The sequence below is a fragment of the Mustela lutreola genome, chromosome 1, assembly GCF_030435805.1.
Source record: "Mustela lutreola isolate mMusLut2 chromosome 1, mMusLut2.pri, whole genome shotgun sequence".
NCBI lineage: Eukaryota > Metazoa > Chordata > Mammalia > Carnivora > Mustelidae > Mustela > Mustela lutreola.
The window spans coordinates 228,270,298-228,290,592 of NC_081290.1; the positions used below are offsets into that span (position 1 = coordinate 228,270,298).

General features: G+C 38.4%; 1 protein-coding gene across 4 annotated transcripts in view; it reads left to right on the forward strand.

Annotated features, from left to right (window-relative positions):
• The window catches only part of PAK1 (p21 (RAC1) activated kinase 1), a 149,236-nt gene that overhangs the window by 81,957 nt on the left and 46,984 nt on the right, over positions 1–20,295 (forward strand). For all 4 annotated transcript variants that reach the window (XM_059188195.1, XM_059188212.1, XM_059188186.1 and 1 more), the window contains exon 3: positions 19,732–19,832. In XM_059188195.1, the coding sequence (XP_059044178.1) occupies positions 19,732–19,832 (101 nt within the window). The remainder of the gene's footprint in view (positions 1–19,731; positions 19,833–20,295) is intronic.

A 20,295-nucleotide genomic window follows, 5' to 3' on the forward strand; every position in this document is an offset into this window, starting at 1 on the left:
TAAAGAGGACTCTTGAAAAGTTGAAATTGTTCTTGCTGACTAGGAAGATAAGATTTCCTGCTTTGTAGATACCATCAAAATTAAAAACATTTGTGCTTCGAATTTTACCACCAGGAAAGTAAAAAGATAATCCATAGAATGAGAGAAAATTTTCTTTTTTTTAAATTTCTTTTCAGCATAACAGAATTCATTGTTTTTGCACCGCACCATACCCGGTGTTCCATGCAATATATGCTCTCCTTAATACCCACCACCTGGCTCCCCCAACCTCCCACCCCCCCTCCGCTTCAAAACCCTCAGATTATTTTTCAGAGTCCATAGTCTCTCATGGTTCACCTCCCCTTCCAGTTTCCCTCAACTCCCTTCTACTCTCCATCTCCCTATGTCCTCCATGTTATTTGTTATGCTCCACAAATAAGTGAAACCATATGATACTTGACTATCTCTGCTTGACTTATTTCACTCAGCATTATCTCTTCCAGTCCTGTCCATGTTGCTACAAAAGTTAGGTATTCATCCTTTCTGATGGAGGCATAATATTCCATAGTGTATATGGACCACATCTTCCTTATCCATTTGTCCGTTGAAGGGCATCTTGGTTCTTTCCACAGTTTGGCGACCGTGGCCATTGCTGCTATAAACATTGGGCTACAGATGGCCCTTCTTTTCATTACATTTGTATCTTTGAGGTAAATACCCAGTAGTACAATTGCAGGGTCATAGGGAAGCTCTATTTTTAATTTCTTGAGAAATCTCCACACTGTTCTCCAAAGTGGCTGCACCAACTTGCATTCCCACCAACAGTGTAAGAGGGTTCCCCTTGGGAGAAAATTTTCTTAAATCATATATCTGATAAGGGACTTGTATCATAAATATATAAGGAGCTAATACAATAGAACAATAAAAAAAAAAAACTCAATTGAAAAATGGCTAAAAGATCTGAATAGACATTTCTCCAAAGAAGACAGACAAATGGCCAATAAGCACATGGGAGAGAGGCTCAAAATCATTAACTATGAGGGAACTGCAAATCAAAAGCACAATAAGATATCACTTTATACCCACTAGGATGACTGTAATAAAAAGATAATAACAAATGTTGACAAGGATTTGGAGAAATTGGAACCCTTATACACTGCTGGTGGGAAAGTAAATGTTAAAAACACTTAGAGAAGTCTGGCAGTCTCTTAAAAGATTGAGCATAGAGTTACTATATGACCTAGAAATAGAAACACGTGTCCGTATAATACTTGCACATGTTTATAGCAGCATTATTCATAATAGCCAAAAAGTAGAAATTACCCAGATAGCCATCAACTGATGAATGGGTAAGTAAAATGTGGCACATCCATACAAATAAATATTTTATTTGATAATAAAAGGAAGTGAAGTTCTGATCCATGCCACAGCATGGTTGAACTTTGCAAACATTGTGTTAGTAAAAGAAGTCAGTCACAAAGGACCACATATTATATGATTCCATTTATATGAAATATCTAGGCAAATCCATAGGCAAAAGCAGATGAATCATTGCCCAGGGCTATGGGAAGAGGCAGATGGGATTGGGGGGGATGGAGTTTCTTTTTGGGGTGATAAAATGTGATGACCACAGGGGAAGGGAGGGAAAACTGGATGGGAAGAAATCAGAGAGGGAGACAAATCATGAGAGACTCTGGACTCTGGAAACCAAACTGAGGGTTACAGAAGGAAGGGGGGTTAGGAGGATAGGGTAGCAGGGTGATGGGTATTAACATGGACGTGTATTGGGATGAGCACTAGGTGTTATAGACAACTAATGAATCGTTGAACACTACATCAAAAACTAATGATGTACTATATGCTGGCCAACTGAACATAATTTAAAAAGAGAAGAAAGAAAACTTAAAAAAAAAGAAAAGAAAATGTTCTAAAATTGATTATGGGGATGGTTGCCCAGCTCTGTGAATATATAAAAAGTCACTAAATTGTGCACTATATGGATGAATTGTATCTCAGTGAATTATATCTCAGTAAAACTTGTGTGTGTGTGTGTTTTGTTTTTTTATTTAAAAGATGATTCCTGTCTAAAATAGCAGGTGGAAGCATAACACTTAGACATCATTGAGAACTAAAAGGATGATCTTACATACTGAATGGAAGGTGGGGGTCTGAATATCTGGGTTGTAGTCTTAGTTCTGTCATAAATTGACTGACAGCTTGGGTCAATTATTTCTCTGTAGACTTCAGTGTCTTCATCCAAAAAACTAGAGTCAAACCAGTAAACATAGAAGATCTCTCATAGTTTTGAAATCCTAAAATTAAATAAATGAGATTATAAAGATGAAGTTGGATTGGGTTGCATGTGTAGGTAAAAAGAAGCTGGGCCATTGTAAAGTACTTTAATTAATAATAAATCTGTGTGTAGACCCAGAGATTCTATCTGGACACCCTTCACTGAGTGATCCTAGGCCAAATCTGTTCTGAAACTAAATCTCATAGCTCAAGATCTCAAACCAGTTTCTTTGTGAATTCAAAGTATAGATACAGAAAGCAAAGAGTTTTAAAAAGTTCTTGTGAAATAATCTAGTTGTCTCTTTCATCCCTTAGTTATAGATTTTCTGTGCATGCCCTGAGCACAGAGGTTTCATCGGTTTGCTTTAAAGATGGCTATAATTAATGCATGCATCACAATGAGATAAGTGAAGTCCCCCCCCCCTTTTGTTAGGAGCCTTTGTTCAGCTTAATTTTATGCTTGTTGATATTATCTTTCAACCAATAAACATTTGTTGACCTTTGCTTTGTGCCTCACTTAGTCCTACAGGATTCTAAGCAGAGTTGGCAGTCTTTGAAGTGGTATGGCCTTACTAAAGTATTTGGCCTAGAAATAGTCTAGAACTGGACTTAGAGAACCAAGATTGAGTTCTATCTCTGACTTTTATTCTGTGATTTCTTTTCCTCTTACCAATTTATTTTAATCTTAGTATTCTCATCTGTGAGGTAGGAATAATTGTAATTCCCGTCACCCTTACCATTAGTAGCTTTTGCCATTTCACATAGTGAATACAAAACCATTTTCTAAACTGTAAAACACTACAAGTATGAGGTTTTTTTTTAAAAAATGGGAAACTCACTTCTTGTTTAATCTGATGCCCACAAGTCATTTTCTTTTTTTTTTTTTTTTAAAGATTTTATTTATTTATTTGACAGAGAGAAATCACAAGTAGGCAGAGAGGCAGGCAGAGAGAGAGAGAGGAGGAAGCAGGTTCCCTGCTGAGCAGAGAGCCCGATGCGGGACTCGATCCCAGGACCCTGAGATCATGACCTGAGCCGAAGGCAGCGGCTTAACCACTGAGCCACCCAGGCGCCCCCACAAGTCATTTTCAGTTGAGGAGGCTGAGGTTTAAAGAAAATTAAATTGCTTGAGATCACAGCTGGAAAGTGGCAGGGATGAGTGTGGAACTCAGTCTTCCTGCAGTATTTGTTACAGCATACCCAACTATCTCTGTTCATTGTTCTCAACTCAGATTACATATCTGATTCACTCATGGTGCTTTTAAAGAATAACAGATGCTTAGGTCATACCCAGACTTTTGGAGCCAAAATTACCAAAGGGGTAGTTTTAGGTCTCTAAGGAGATTTGGGAAAAGAGAAAGAAGGGTCTTTGTGGCCTGCGGTAGTGGCTGAGATTTGAGCTGGCAATGGTTAGAATGTCTGTGGGCATTACCTAATGCTGACCTTCAGCAGGGCTTCAGTGTGTGCCTGGGGGAATGCGTAAATAAATCAAAGAAGCTGTAGCTGAAGTCCAGGAGTATGTGGTGCTGGGTTGCAGAATTCTATGTGGGAAAGCCTGGTACCTGTGGTTAGGATATGGAGACTTTGGTTTATTCTATTAAGTCATGCAGTATTTAGTTTGGCTTAATTTTCGCAACCAAAGTGGAATTCTCCAGGCTTGGGAAGAGTTTAGCAAAGTTAATTTTAAAACTGGACTACGTCAGTGTTTATCTCTCCCAAGTTTGGAGCATTTTACTGCCTTGAGCTCAGATTAGCTCAGCTGAACCAATGAGAGGTGCTTCTTAAAAATAAATCTTTAAAAAAAATAAGTAAGGCCAATGATTTGTGCTGAACCCCGGATAACTGTACTGCACCATAGGATTTGGCAGTGTCAGCCTGAATTCCCATGCTATCAGAAAGCCAAATGGAGTAGGCCAACATGGGGTTAAAATTAGGATGGGTGAGGTTTTGACCTTCTTTTTCCACTTTATTTCTTCTTGTGGTCTCTAGTTACATGACATCAGAATGATTTTTTCTTCTTTCTTCTCAGCCACAGTTTCTCTGTCTTAGTGAGTGGGTCCAGAAATCTTACTCTGAAACTTTCTTATATTAATGATAACTCATGTTTGTAAAGCTTTTAGCTTATAAAACACGTACATTTTCTTTACCTTAGTTGGTCTTCAAATTAAAAACAATAATAAAAAATAGAAATTATAACAAATAGTAACTACACAATAGTAATAAATAACCATAAAATAGTAATAGCAATAACCAGCTACCATTTGTTGAATGCCTATTAATTACCACACAATATATTAAGAGCTTTGATGTTTGTGAAATATACCAGCCCTTGCAGGTACATAAATATTTCACTTAGTAGACAGCAAACTGAGTTTCATAGAGATTAACTAACTTTCCCAAGGTCATCTAGTTAGGGAGTACTGAGTGGGGGACTGACACTCTGAAACCACTGAACAACACTGATACTTACTAGGTCAACAGCTTCCCCAGGGTCACATCTGCATAGTTGTAGAGCATGGAGTCTGAATTTGAATAATTGTCTCTTGCTTCTGGACTGTACTCTCTCATTCTTCTAAGTCCTCAGACACCATATAGTGTTTGAGGGCTTCCATCCGAGAGATGTTAGACTGATGGCTTTAGTGGAATTGATTTGGTTGTTTCTTTTAACATTCAAACTAATTTGCATTTAATAACATCTGTTCTATCACTCACTGGCATGTTCATGTAGTCTGCAATATGGGGAAGGCACGGTACATTCAAAAGAAGCCATGTTGGAGTTCAGGCCCTTAAAATTATCACCATTGCCCCTCCCTAACTTTGTGACCTTTGGTTAAATTGTTTTACCTTTCTTGGCTTTAGTTCTCTTATCTGTAGTATGGGTACACAGTAATACTTACCTCCTAGAATTGCCGGAAGACTAAAGATGTGAAAAATGCTATGCAAACTGCAGCATTTTTTAGAGTTGGTAGAAATTTTGGTGGCTATTGTAACTTGCAGTCATGGTTGAGTTGTTATGACATTTACAAAATAGCAACCCTTAACAGGGTTCTTCCAAAGTAGAATTAAAGAATGATTCTGGCATAGGCTACCTTTCTCTTCCTACGTCTGGGCTTGTATTTCCTGTTGGTTTAGATGGGGATAATGGGAAGAGCAGATTAAGTTATTCTGTGCACTGAGACTAAGCAGGTTTCCCAAGAAGTCTCCAAGAGTTCTCTGTAATATCTGTCAGAAGCAGGGTTCTAAGCTCGGGATATGGGCCTGGATTTCTGGAACAAATAATATATTTGAAACGGAGGCCAAAAAGGTAAGTCTCTTAAAACTCCAGATCTCTTAGATACTCTTCACTTCTTTCTTACTCTAATCCTCTCCCTTTTCCCTTTTTCTCTTCCCCTGTGTTATCTAATTCACTTACATAATGAAGCATTGATACACATATGATATTAGGAGTTGGGCTTGGCAACCAACTATGTGTTCAAGATTTTCTAAGGAAGTAACATTGTAAAATATTCTGTTTGGGGTTTAGTTCCTATTGCAGTGTTCTCAGATATTTGTTAATGTGGCCTTGAGAAACTCTCTGAACTTCTCTGGGTTTTCTCATCTTTAAAATGAAAAAATTGGACTAAATACTCTGTAAAATCATATGTGGCTCATGAGCCAGGTTTCTGTGTGTGTATGTGTGTGTGTGTGTGTGTGAGAGAGAGAGAGAGATTAAATTCTAAATTTTTAATTTAAAACACAAATTTTTCATTTCACAGAAAAAATTTTTAAGTGGATTCCACACCCAACATGGGGCTTAAACTCACAGCCTTGAGACCAAGACCTGAGATCAAGGCTCTAATGACTGAGCAACCCAGCTGCCTCCAAATAACAGAAAATTTTTAACCTGAAAGTTAAATGTTTCAACAGAAGTTTAAAAAATTACAAGTTTTAAACTTGTAATTACAAGTTTTAAAATTTATTGGCTATTGACAACTAAAACCCAGTAGAGAACTAACCACTATAACGTTCCCTGAACCTAAAATGAATGTGAACATATTATACCTTCTTAAAAAGGGTTTAATCCTAGCGAAATAAGTCAAGTCAGAGAAAGACAACTATCATATGATTTCCCTGATATGAGGAAGTAGAGATGCAACATGGGGGGTTAAGGGGGTAGGAGAAGAATAAATGAAACAAGATGGAATTGGGAGGGAGACAAACCATCAGTGACTCTTAATCTCACAAAATAAACTGAGGGTTGCTGAGGGGAGGGGGGTTAAGGGAGGGGGGTGGGGTTATGGACATTGGGGAGGGTATGTGCTATGGTGAGTGCTGTGAAGTGTGTAAACCTGATGATTCACAGACCTGTACCCCTGGGGATAAAAATACATTATATGTTTATAAAAAACAAAACAAAACAAAAACCAAAAAAACCCACAAAGAATAAAAATATATATATATTTAAAAAAAGGGTTTAGTCCTTAAAATAAAAGTATTAAATTGATGACCTGTCTATAAAATATACAATTATTTGATATGGATTACCCACAACTAAAATAATTAGGGTTTAATAAATGAAGGCACGCAATAAACACATATATTTATTTTATTTATGTAAAGGTCTCTGAGAAACAAACTGAGGGTTTTAGAGGGGAGGGGTTGGGAGGATGGGTGAGCCTGGTGGTGGGTATTTAGGAGAGCACATATTGCATGGAGCACTGGGTGTGGTGCATAAACAATGAATCTTGGAATACTACCTCAAAAACTAATGATGTGCTAACATAACAATACAAAAAAGTTTTTTTTTTTTTTTTTAATTTTAAGAAATGGGTAGGCACAATTGTAAATTCATTAAAAGTTAACTGTTAATTGTGAAAAGGGGATGATTCTTTTAATTAGTCCAAAAGTGGTTTTCATAATAAGTCCTAAAATGTAGAATTGATGATAGATCACTCCTGTATATTTGTATTATCAAGACAAAAAGTAACTTTGCAACAAAGAGCTATGGAATTGATTGCTAGGCATTTACTGGTGCTACTGCAAGAACATTTGGGGACTTGTTTAAAGTTTTTTTCAAATGTTCTAAAGAATTATTTGACTATAACTTAGTATTTAGTGTTTGTTGAAGTCTTACCTTTTGATGAGCCATGGTTCTTGTAGATTCCACCATTGCACTTTTACATCTTTATATAGAAAAATGCACATTTCAGAAGTGTACAATTCAGTGATACATTGACTGCATCTATGTGGCCACTAACATGACCAAAAAAAAAAAAAAAAAAGATCTTGCTAGCCACCTAGAAGCTCAGGCACTAACGTATCTCTCCTTCCCAAAGATTAACTCATAAATGAGTCTGTCTATTTTTTAACTTGCTGTATATAGAATCATACAGCATATATTTGCCTTTGTTTAACATTTTAAAACAAGATTTATCTATATTTTTATATGTGGGTTAGCTCATTTTCATTGCTATATAATATTCTCTTATAGGAATATTTTCCATTGTACTGTTAATGAACATAAACTGTTTCAGCAATAGACTGTTAGGAATGTTTTCTGACCATTCTAGTGCACGTCTTTATACATGTGTTCACACATTTCTGTTGGGTGCATGTACATAGTAAAATTGCTGAATCATGCAGATACTTGTGTTAAACTTTGGTTGATAAATACCCAAAATTCAAAGTTCAAACACATAGTTTTTCAATGTATCTTCCCACCAGTGGTGCATAAGAGTTGCACTTGCTTTACTTGTTTTTGTCACCACTTTTATTATCAGTCTTTAATGAGGTTAAGCAGCTTTTCTATTAATTGGCCATTTGGGTATACTTTTTTTTTAATTTTTAAAAATAGTTTTTATTTTTCTAATTTTTATTTATTTTTTATTTTATTTTGTTTTATTTTTAATTTATTTTCAGCGTAACAGTATTCATTGTTTTTGTACCACACCCAGTGCTCCATGCAATCCGTGCCCTCTCTAATACCCACCACCTGGTTCCCCCAACCTCCCACCCCCCACCACTTCAAACCCCTCAGATTGTTTTTCAGAGTCCATAGTCTCTCATGGTTCACCTCCCCTTACAATTTCCCCCAGCTCCCTTCTCCTAACTCCCCATGTCCTCCATGCTATTTGTTATGCTCCACAAATAAATGAAACCATATGATAATTGACTCTCTCTGCTTGACTTATTTCACTCAGCATAATCTCTTCCAGTCCCGTCCATGTTGCTACAGAAGTTGGGTATTCATCCTTTCTGATGGAGACATAATACTCCATAGTGTATATGGACCACATCTTTCTTATCCATTCGTCCGTTGAAGGGCATCTTGGTTCTTTCCACAGTTTGGCAACCGTGGCCTTTGCTGCTATAAACATTGGGCTACAGATGGCCCATCTTTTCACTACATCTGTATCTTTGGGGTATCTTTGGCCCTTCTTTTCACTACATCTGTGTCTTTTTTGTGAAGTGCCTGGTCAAGCCTTTTGCCCATTTAAGAAAAAAAAAATTTTTATTGGTTTGCAGGAGTTCTTATTTAGATACAAGCCTTTTGCCAGTTATATATATTGCAGGTATCTTCATTTATGCACTTACTGGTATTTTTGATAGAATTTAATATAGTCAGATTTATTATTTCCTTTCTAATGCTTTCTATTTTATTTTTGGACTCTTTACCTGTTCTAAGTTATGAAGATTTTTCTCCTATTAGAATTTTTCTGTGTTTGTATACACAATCATATTATCTGTAAATTGTGGTAGTTATGTTTCTTCCTTTCTAATCCTTCTCCCTGTGCTTCTTTTTCTTTCCTAGTTTCACTGGCTAATACCTTCAGGATTATGGTAAATAGAAGTGACATCTTTATCTTATTTGTAATCTCAGAGGAAAACCTCTCAGCATTTCACCATTAAGTATGATGTTGGCTCTAGTGTTTTTTGGTTATTAGCTTTTATTGGATTAAGGAAATTCCCGTGTAATCCTAGTTTGCTAAGAGGTTTTAATCACAATGGGATATAAAATTTTAGCAAATGCCTTTTCTGCATTAATTTAATTCTATACATTTTCTCCTTTATTTTAATACAGTAAATTACATTTACTTGGTTAAAAAATTGAGATATGATTCACATACAGTTCACCATCTCAAAGTGTACAGTTCAGTGGTCTTTACTATAGTCACAAGATTGTACAATTATCACACTGCTCTAATTCTAGTACATTTTCATAGCTCTAAAAAGAAACCCTGTACTTTACCACATTTCCTTCTTCTCCGAGCCCCCTGGCAACCACTGATCTACTTTCTGTTTATGGATTTGACTTTTCTGGACATTTTATATAAATGGAGTCACATAATACGTGACCTTTTGGGACTGGCTTCTTTCTTTTTTTAAAGATTTATATATTTATTTATTTGACAGAGAGAGAGAGAGAAAGAACTAGATAGAGATCACAAATAGGCAGAGAGGCAGGCATAGAGAGAGGGAAGCAGGCTCCCTGCTGAGCAAAGAGCCTGATGTGGGGCTTGATCCCAGGACCCTGGGATCATGACCTGAGCCACCCAGGCACCCCATGGGACTGGCTTCTTTCATTCAGCATAATGTTTTTAAAGTTCATCCATATGTAGCATGGATCAGGACTTCATTTCTTTTTATAGCTGAATAAACATTTTGTTGTATGGATGTACCATATTTTTATTTCGTTTATTCATCTGTTCTTCAGTTGAGGGACGTTTGCTTTTTGACTGTTTTGAATAATGTTGCTATAAACATTCACTTACAAGTTCTTGTGCAGACATAGGTCTTTATCAGATTCTTCTAGACTCATATTTGCTAGCCACCATAAAAAATGTGCTAGGAGCAGCAGTCGTCCCAGACAGCCTGATGTTTGTGGCCTTGAGATATGGGCCTACCAGAATCCCGAGTTTGCTTTATTTTCTCCATGGTCTCTCCCCTCAGTCCCAACTTGTTGTACATCTCTAATAAGGGTTATTAAATTTGGTTGACTTGCTGGGCAGGTGGAAAGCTGGGACAAAGATCACTGTTTTCTGAGACTTTGTTTATTCTGTTTCCCTCTGGAATGTCCTTCCCCATTTCTGCCTGACCAACTCCTGTTTATCCTTCATGAGTTTTTTCAGGTATTAACCTTCTCCAGAAAGGTGATTTTCTTTACCCACCTTTATCTGTGTACCTGAACATGGATCAGTGACCTATTTACAGATTGAAGATTTGACCTCAGAAGAAGAAAGAGACTTTTCCAGGGCCATAAAGTTAGTTAATGGCAAAGAGAATACTGGATCCATCTTCCTTTGACTCATAGTCCAGAACAGATTTTTTAAAATTCCCTGACTTCAGTCTTCTCAGCAACGAAATGGGGATAATCCATGCTGTCTGGTTCTTGGAGTTGTTGTAAGGAGCTAGTGAGGCAGTGAATGTGAAGGGCTATACACATGTGAGGGAGGTGATTGTTACTTCCAGGAAGGGGTTTGCCAAGTGCCAGGTGGCTCTGTGACTATATGACTTCTCTGTTCCATCCTGCTTTCCTGCCTCAGGTACCCTGTTTTCTGCTGGTGGTCCCCAGCCAGTGAATACTCAGCCTAAATTGCACAGCACTCGGGACAAATCCTGCCAGCTAGAGGTTTTTTTTTTTTTTTTTTTTTTTTAATTTTTATTTATTTATTTGACAGAGATCACAAGTAGGCAGGCAGAGAGAGAGAGAGAGAGAGGAGGAAGCAGGCTCCCCGCAGAGCAGAGAGCCCGATGTGGGGCTCGATTCTAGGACCCTGGGATCATGACCCGAGCCGAAGACAGAGGCTTTAACCCACTGAGCCACCCAGGCACCCCCAGCTAGAGTTTTTTGGTTTGTTTTGTTTTTCACCCCTGTACTTCCCTTCTCTCTCACTTCAGCCAAGCCCTTCCTCTTCTTATAGTTCAGTTCTGCTCTATGTTAACCTGTTACTTCATTCATTAGTTGCTTCCAGTCAAATCAGTCAGTAGGGATCAGGGGGTATCACAAAGGTAGAAGATTTGATCAGGTGAACTGAGTCTTACCTCCATTTGTTGCTCTCTAATGCAGCTCTGCAAATCGAGTCAGTTTACTTCTCAGGGCTCTTTTTTCAGGGAGTAGAATAACGGTCTCTAAGGTTACTTCCTAATACTTTTGGTGTGTTCTGGAATAACTTATTCTGTGTTGGGTCCTCAGTGGAAGATTTGGAAGTTGAACAATCATAATTACAAGCCATGATTATGCTTCTTAAGAAGCTTACATTTTAAGGAAAGGGGTCTTTAAAATAGCAAGGAACCATACAAGATAGGAAAATGCATGATCGTGTGGCAGATTTATTGTCTTGGGAATTAACAGAGGGAGGAAAGTTCAGGAAGAGAAGTAGGACTTAAACCAGTCTTTAAAAGATGACTGAGAATTTGACAGGGAGATTGGGAGGAAGAGCATTCTAAAGCAAGGAGAACAAAAAGTGAGCAAAAACTTGGAGGTAGGAATATGGCAGGTATATGCAAAGGTTATGGGGCAAAAAGTATCCTATGGGAGCCAGCTTCAGCATTACCCTGTTTTTTCATGTGTTAATTGATTTCATTTCCTTGGGGCTCTTTTCTATAGACTACTCATCCTCTGAGCCATTCTTTTTCTGTGTCTCCATTACTGGAGTTTCTTTTGTATTGACATCCCATGCCTACAATGGTATATTATATAGTATATTAATAATATAAATTAGAAATAATATATAAAAATAGAAGATATGTAAGTGTAAAATAAAAATCTAAGTAAAACATAAAAATAACATAATTGTTCTTCCATACAATTTTTTTCATTTTATTTTTTTTCAGTGTTCCAAAATTCATTGTTTATGCAGCACACTCAGTGCTCCATGCAATACGTGCCCTCCTTAATAACCCCTACCAGGCTCACCCCCCCGCCAAACCCTCTGTTTGTTTCTCAGAGTCCACAGTCTCTTATGGTTTGTCTCCCACTCCGGTTTCCCCCAACTCACTTCTCCTCTCCATCACACAATCTTTTAAGGGACTAGATTAGAGGAAATTTAGGAACAGTAAGCAATCCAAAGTCATGTACCATGTCCCATGCATTCTAGCTATGAATAAGACAGATGGACTTATGTCATTAATGACTGCTTAATTTGGGCCCTGGTAAACTCTTGGCCTTCCCTTTCTAAATGCAGCTGCTTCTGGAAGGGAAATTGCCAAGTGCATAAATAGCTTAAACCCCAGCAGTTGGCACTTTGGCAAATAGTTCTTAGTAAGACGCTGAGGAGAGAAACTTTGTATCGGACTAGGGTTCAAATCTCAGTTCTTACTAGCAATGTGAGCTTGAACAAATTATTATTATTATTATTACTTAGTTTCCTTATCTGTAAAATGACAGTAGTAATAATCTATCTCATAGGATTTTAAGAATTAAGGAAAATAATGTGTGTTATGGTATCTTATATATGGTAAGTTCTTACTCAGTGTTATTTCCTTTCCTTATTTTACCAAAGTATGTTTCCTTGACTCAATTTGAAATTCTTTATGGGAGATAACAGTAGAATGTAAAGGGCCTTGGCTTTGAAGCCACACCTTTTGAATTTCAGTCACTTCAATAACTGTAGGCAAGTCTGTGCTTTAATTTCCTAATCTACAAATAAAACTTGCCTCTCGGGATTGTGGTGTTTATATGAGATGATGTGATTGGAGTACCTACTAAAAACTGTGAGGTGCAATGTCAGGAAGAATCTAGCTACAGAGCTTTGAGAGTATTCATCTTTCTGTTTTCATAGACTTATGGATTGTAGAAGCTGGAAGGGTCCTTATAATCATCTAGTCCATTCTCTCCATTTTCAGATGAGAAAGCTGAGAACCTGGACTATGTGGTGTGTAGGGGCAAAACTGGCCTGGATTCTGGACCTTCTCATTCCTCCCCTCATCCTTCCCATCCCCCACCCCCCATTTTGCTGCCTTTCATCAAGATTATCCTGGGTCTTTGGAGGCATTGGGACTTCAGAATTTCTTTTGGCCAGTGTGCTGAGCTCCTACAGAGCAGGGTTTTCAGACAGGACTGAGGTAGCTGGGTAATAAGGATTGTGAAAAGTCAGGTCAGACCTTGTAAAAATGAGACATTTATTCCTGTCCTGGAGGGAATTTCCTGCCTTCAACAGGATTCTTTAGACTCTTGCCAGGTCAAGTTACGTATTTGGTCATTTGTTCCTTTCTTCATTTGCTGTTTTGTGCCAGATGTGTGCTAGCTTTTGGGGATCCATGGTGAATTGGACATGACCACTGCACTTGGGACTCAGTCTGGTTGGAAAGTAAACCTAAAAAATAGGCAGTTACTATAATGGTGCTGTGGAAACAGAAGAGAGGGTGAAGGAATGCCCAACCATGAGATCAGGGAGGACTTCAGAGAAGAGATGATCTTTAAGCTGACACCCGAAAAGGGTGAATTAAAGGCTGAGGTAACAAGCGAAGGAAAAGGCAAGGCAGAATTTATAAGCAAAGGGTGTAGTTTGAGAAAATGGGAAGAGGTGTGAAAGAGCTCATCATGTTTGGTGACATAACTGGTTCAGTGTAGCTGGTATAGAACATATGGAACATAAATAGCGGGAGGTAAGAAGAGGTACAGAGCATCAGGAACTTAAAAAAATAGAGCAGTTTTAGGTTCACAGCAAAATTGAGGGGATGGTACCCAGTATATCTTGTATAACTGTATACCTCCTGCTCCCACATATGTACAACCTTCCCCACTATTAACATCATATACCATGGTGGTGCATTTTATTAATCAGATTGTTTATCTCTAATTGTTGAGTTTTGAGAGTTCTTCATATATTTTGGATAATAATCCTTTATCAGATATATCTCTTGCAAATATTTTCTTTTTACTTGTGGTTTGTCTTCTCATTCTCTTGATTCTCAAACTTTTGTATGCACGTGAATCATTTGGGATCTCATTAAAATTCAGATTCTAATTCAGTACGTCTGGGCTGGAGCTTGAGATCCTACATTTCTAATGGTCCCCCAAGTTTTGCTGATACTGGTTTGAATAGCAAGGTTGTAGATCACCCTGGCTGCTGTCTGATTGAAGGGGACTGGAATGCAGGTGACTGGTTATTGTTAGAAAGATCCAAGGCCATAGATAACAATGCCTGAAATAGGGTAGTGGCAGTGAAAATGGAGAAGTGGATAAATTTGATCACTATATAGAACAAGAAATTAGTAACCTGGGGACTGAATGGAAGAGCAGTGGGGGAGAGAGAGAAGAGAGCGCATAATCATGAGCAGTAGTAGTCCATTAAGAGGCAGCGCCGTAGAATAGGAAGGCTTTGGGACTGGGAGCCTGAAGACTTTAGTTCTGATTGCAGATCTGCTTCCAACTTGCTCGTGACCTCGTGCAGGTTACTTAACTTCTTGGAACCCCTGTTTCTTCTTCTCTCAAACGGGCACCATAACCACTGCCCTGCTCAACACACGGTTGTTTGGAGGCTCTAGTGAAGTAATATATGTGAGAGTGTTTTGTAAGCATTAAAGCATGACTCAGATGAAGGTGATTATTATGAAATGTAATTCTGTTTTAAAGTGCTGTAAGCTGTATTGATACTTTCTTTGCCCTATAGGGATATGTAGTCTGGTAGTGAGGCTCAGACAAGTCAACTGGGAAAGGCAATACAAGTGGATCATATATTTGCAGTCCAGCTCTTCTTGAACACTGGGGCCTTAGCTATGGATTTGGGGGTCTATTTTAGTCCACAGCTGTATTTGAAAGAAATTTTATTTTTTTATTTGAGCATAGTTGACACAAATTACTTTCGTTTTAGGTGCACAACACAGCAATTCAACAAGTCTGTACGTTATGCTGTGTTCACCACAAGTATAGCTATCATCTGACACCATATGGTACTATTACGATACCATTGACTATATTCCTTATGCTGTGACTTATTCATTCCATAACCAGAAGCCTGTGTCTCCCACTCCCCTTCACCCACCATGTTGCCTGTACCCCAGCCCCCCGCCAGGCAACCATCAGTTTATTCTTTGTAATTATAGGTTTCATTCTGCTTTTTGTTTGTTTGTGTATTCATTTTTTTAGATTTCACATATTAGTGGAATCATATGGTATCTGTCTTTCCCAGACTGGCTTATTTTACTTAGCATAATATCCTCCAGTCCATAGTGTTGCCACAAATGATACTGTCTCATCCCATTTTTATGGCGGCAAAGTATTCCTTGTGTGTGTTTGTGTGTGTGTGTTTCCATCTTTCTAATCTATTTGTCCATCAGTGGACACTTAGATTCCTTCCATATCTTGGCTATTGTAATAATGCTAATAAATATAGGGGTGCATGTATCTATGCAGATTAGTGTTTTTGTTTTCTTTGGGTAAATACCCAGTAGTGGGATTACTAGGTCATATGATAATTCTATTTTTAACTTTTTAGGGAACCTCTACTGTTTTCCACATTGCTGTTTGTACAATCCACAGTTGTAAATTGTACCAATTTACATTCCTACCAACTGTGTATAATATTCCTTCTCTTCGGGGCGCCTGGGTGGCTCAGTGGGTTAAAGCCTCTGCCTTCGGCTCAGGTCATGATCCCAGTGTCCTGGGAGGAGGAAGCCTGCTTCCTCCTCTCTCTCTCTCTCTGCCTGCCTCTCTGCCTACTTGTGATCTCTGTCTGTCAAATAAATAAATAAAAATCTTAAAAAAAAAATATTCCTTCTCTTCCAGATCTCCAGCAACACTGGTTATTTCTTGTGTTTTTGATTTTAGCCATTCTGATAGGCGTGAGGTAATATCCCATTGTGGTTTTGACTTGCATTTCCCTGATGATTAGTGATGTTGAGCATTTTTTCATGTCTTTTAGCCATCTGGATGTCTTCTTTGGAAAAATGCCTATTTGCATCCTCTGCCCATTTTTTAAATCAGATTGGTATTTTTTGGAGTTGAGTTGTGTAAGTTCTTGTATGTTTTAGATGTAAACCCCTTATTGGATATATCATTTGCAAATATCTTCTCCTATTCAGTAGGTTACCTTTTTGTTGATGGTTTTCTTTGCACAATAAAGCTTTTCATTCTGATGTAATCCTAATAGTTTATTTTTGCTTTTGTTTTTCTTGCCTTAGGAGACAAGGGAAAATGTTAGAAAAATGTTGCTATGGCCAGTGTCAGAGAAATTGCTGCCTGTGCTTTCTTCTAGGATTTTTGTGTATAGTGTTAGAAGTGGTCTAGTTTCATTCTTTTATGAAAAAATATATCTGTCTGGTCTTCTCAGCACCATTTATTAAAGAGACTGTCTTTTCCCTATTATTTTTTCTTGCTGCCTTTGTCATCAATTAATTGACTATATACGTATGCATTTATTTCCAGGCTCTCTATTCTGTTCTGTTAATCTATGTGTCTGTTTTTGTGCCAGTACCTTACTGTTTTGATTAATATAATTCAGCCTATACTTTTAATCTGATCTCTAAGGATAGGCTCAGAGAAACCTGGCATTCAGCCTTGTCTTACCCCCAGCCAAGTTCTTAGGTACTACAGTGAATTCTTTAATTTTAAATTTTTTTTTTAAGAGATTTTACTTATTTATTCATTTAAGAGGGAGAGCAAGAGAGCGTGCTAGCGAGCACATGAGTAGGGTGAGGGTCAGAGAAAGAGAGGGAGAGAAGCAGACTGTGCTGAGCACAGGGTCCAACACAGGGCTTTATCTCAGGATCCCAAGATCATGACCTGAGCCAAAACCAAGAGCTGGACACTTAACTGACTGAGCCACCCAGGTTCCCCTGTGGTGATTTCTCTTAGATGTGAATTATGGGTTTTTTCGGAGCCTTGCTGGTATATGATCCTGAGCATTTCTGGGAGGGAAAATGTCTTGTCATGGAGCCAAGGATTTGGGGCCTTGACTTGACAGTGTGGAACATGACTTCCATAAGGAGAAAACTGGTAGTTTCATCGAGAGATTGGTAGTGGGGAAGACCAGAGACTTAGGGCTCCTGGGCTTTCATTGCTGATTTGCCTTACAGAGGGGTTATTCTGCAACATGGATCAGACTGGAGGAGATTATGCTGAGTGAAATACATCAAGCAGAGAGAGTAAATTATCATATGGTTTCACTTGTGGAGCATAAGGAATAACATGGAGGACATTAGGAGAAGGAAAAGAAAAATGAATTGGGGCAAATTGGAGGGGGAGAAACAATCTGAGGGTTTTGGAAGGGAGGGGGTGGGGGGTTGGGTGAGCTTGGTGATGGGTATTAAGGAGGGCACGTATTGCATGCAGCACTGGGTGTGGTGCATAAACAATGAATCTTGGAACACTGCATCAAAAACTAATGATGTATTGTATGGTGACTAACATAACACATATATATAAATAAATAAATAAAGAGGGGATATTCTGGTTTTGCCTCTTAGGCCCTTGAGCTTAAATGGCCAGTGTCTAATATTTTTAGGATAGACTTGTCGCTGAAACTCAGCAATGATCAAGCAAATTATATTTCCTTACCTATAAAATGCAAATGTTAATATCTATTTTATAGGGCTGTAAGAGTATTTGGTGACATGATGCATGTAAAATTCTTAGCACATGCTTGGCACATGGTAAGAGCTCAATAAATAGTAGGTTTGCAGTTAGCCTCTGAACCCAGTACCCCCAGGTATGTGTAGGAGTTCCTGGGAGTTCAGACCAGATGGCCTCCTCCCTAGAACATTGAAGGAGGAGGAGCCTTGGCTGGAGAAATAAGGAGGGTTTCTACAGATATTTAAAATCTGGGCTCTGTAGGTCCCCATTTAGGAAGAAAGATTATCTGGCTGAGACTTGGAAGTATTTAAGCCTGTTTCAGTGGGATTGCATTTGCAGATTTCAGCTGAGGTCTAGCTTGATACCAAGACCTTGAAACTCATTTTAGCTGGAAGAGGGTTATGTTTATAGAGCTTCTATAACTAAGTACCATAAACTAGGCGGCTTAAACAACAGAAATTTATTGTTTCAGTTCTGGAGGCTAGGATTCCAAGATCAAGTTGTCTGCAGGATTGTTTCCTTTTTTTTTTTTTTTTTTTTTAAGATTTTATTTATTTATTTGAGAGAGAGAGCATTGAGAAGGGGAGGGTCAGAGGGAGAAGCAGACTCCCTGCTGAGCAGAGAGCTTGATGTGGGACTCAATCCCAGGACTCCAGGATCATGACCCGAAGGCAGCTGCTTAACCAACTGAGCCACCCAGGCACCCGGGTTGTTTCCTTTCGAAGGCTATGAAGAAAAATCTGTTCCATGCCTCTTCCTTAGCTTCTGGTGGTTTTTGTGTTTCTAGACTTGAAGAAGCATCACTCTGACATCTTTCTTCATCTTCATATGGTATTCTTATATGCCTCTGTCTCCAAATTTCTTATTTTTATAAGAACACCAGTCTTAACTGGATTAGGGGTCCATCCTGCTCCAGTATGACCTAAACATAACTAATTACATTTGGATCTATTTCCAAATAAGGTCACATTCTGAGCTAGTTGGAGTTAGAACATATGAATTTGGGGGGACATAATTGAACCCCCGACAAGGGTACTTTACTTCAGCACTAAAATTCCTTAAATGTTGAAGTCTTTTTTACCAGGTCAGCAGGACCTTAGTGAACATCTATTTTACTCATGACCCTTGATGGGAGAGGGATGACTACAAATATTTGGTCTGTATAATCCTTTAAGGTCCTAGCTTGGGGAGACAGTGTAGCATAGTGGTTTTGAGCTTAGGCTCTGGGCCAGACTGCCTGGGTTTGTATCTGGATGCTGCCAATTACTAACCATGTGATCTTAAGCAAGTAACTTAATCTCTGTGCTTCCATTTCCTTACCTGCGAAATAAGGAAGATAGTATCTACCCAGACAGGGCTGCCATGAGGCTAAAGTGAATTCATACATGTGAAGAACTAGAACCATTGTCTGGTTAGCATCTGATAAAATATTAATGATTTATATTATTAAAATAACATTTAGATTTAAATTCTCTAAATTGAGAGAACCTAAAAGCAGTCCATAATCAAATACCAAACCAGTAGGATGCAGGTCATAGGAGCTCATATAATGTAGGATGTCAGAGCTTGAAGGATCTTTAGAGACCATTTGCCTGGGCCTTCTCTTTTTTACAGATGGAGAAACCAGGGTTCAGAAAAAGGAAGTGACTCGCCTCAGATCAAATGGCTCATTACTAATCTCTTCTCGGCTTTTACGCTAAGATCAAGTGCAAATGGCTCATTAGTGGTAGAGCTAGGACTTTAAACTCTTTCTTTCCCTCCCTTACTTTAGTTCCACAAAAAATTAAGTTCTTTAATCATGCTTTGAACACCTATTCTAATCCAAATCTGGCATCTGGCTCTGTCAGTACTTAATGTGAAGTAGACAGCCCTTAGTCTTCAAAGGAGCCCACAGCTCAACAAAGAGTTAAATAAGCCAAAAAATGTAATGTCCTTGTTTTTTATTTCCTTTCCCATTTGTCTTACAGCAAATAAAAAAAAGGAGAAGGAACGGCCGGAGATTTCTCTTCCTTCAGATTTTGAGCACACGATTCACGTTGGTTTTGATGCTGTCACAGGGGAGTTTACAGTAAGTCCTGGGTCACAGAAAGGCCTTTGATCTTTGAGAGTTCTGACTATGCACTGTTAGATTCATTTCTTTTTCCCCTTAGTATTTCTGATGCCTCTGTCTTTGCCTGAGACCCTCATTACTATCTTCTTACATTCATAAGAGGGACATTTTCTTCGCCTCCAAAACTGTACCTGAGAAGGCATATCTCCATTCCTTAACTAGCCCTCTGTTAAGTGTCTTCTTGGCAGCAGGCTTTGTTTTTGCATGGGGAACTGATCATATAAAGACAAATCATACATGGTTCCTGTTCTGAAGGTGGAATAGCCTAGTGAAAGAGCAAACACCTCAAGAAATGACTAATACAATGAGATAGGTACTATAAAAAAGGCTTGTCTAGTGCTCTGAGGGTATAGAAAAAATGGCTAAACCTGTCTTTAAATGCCAGCAGGTATCAGAGTTTCTCCTTCAGGATCTCCTTTGA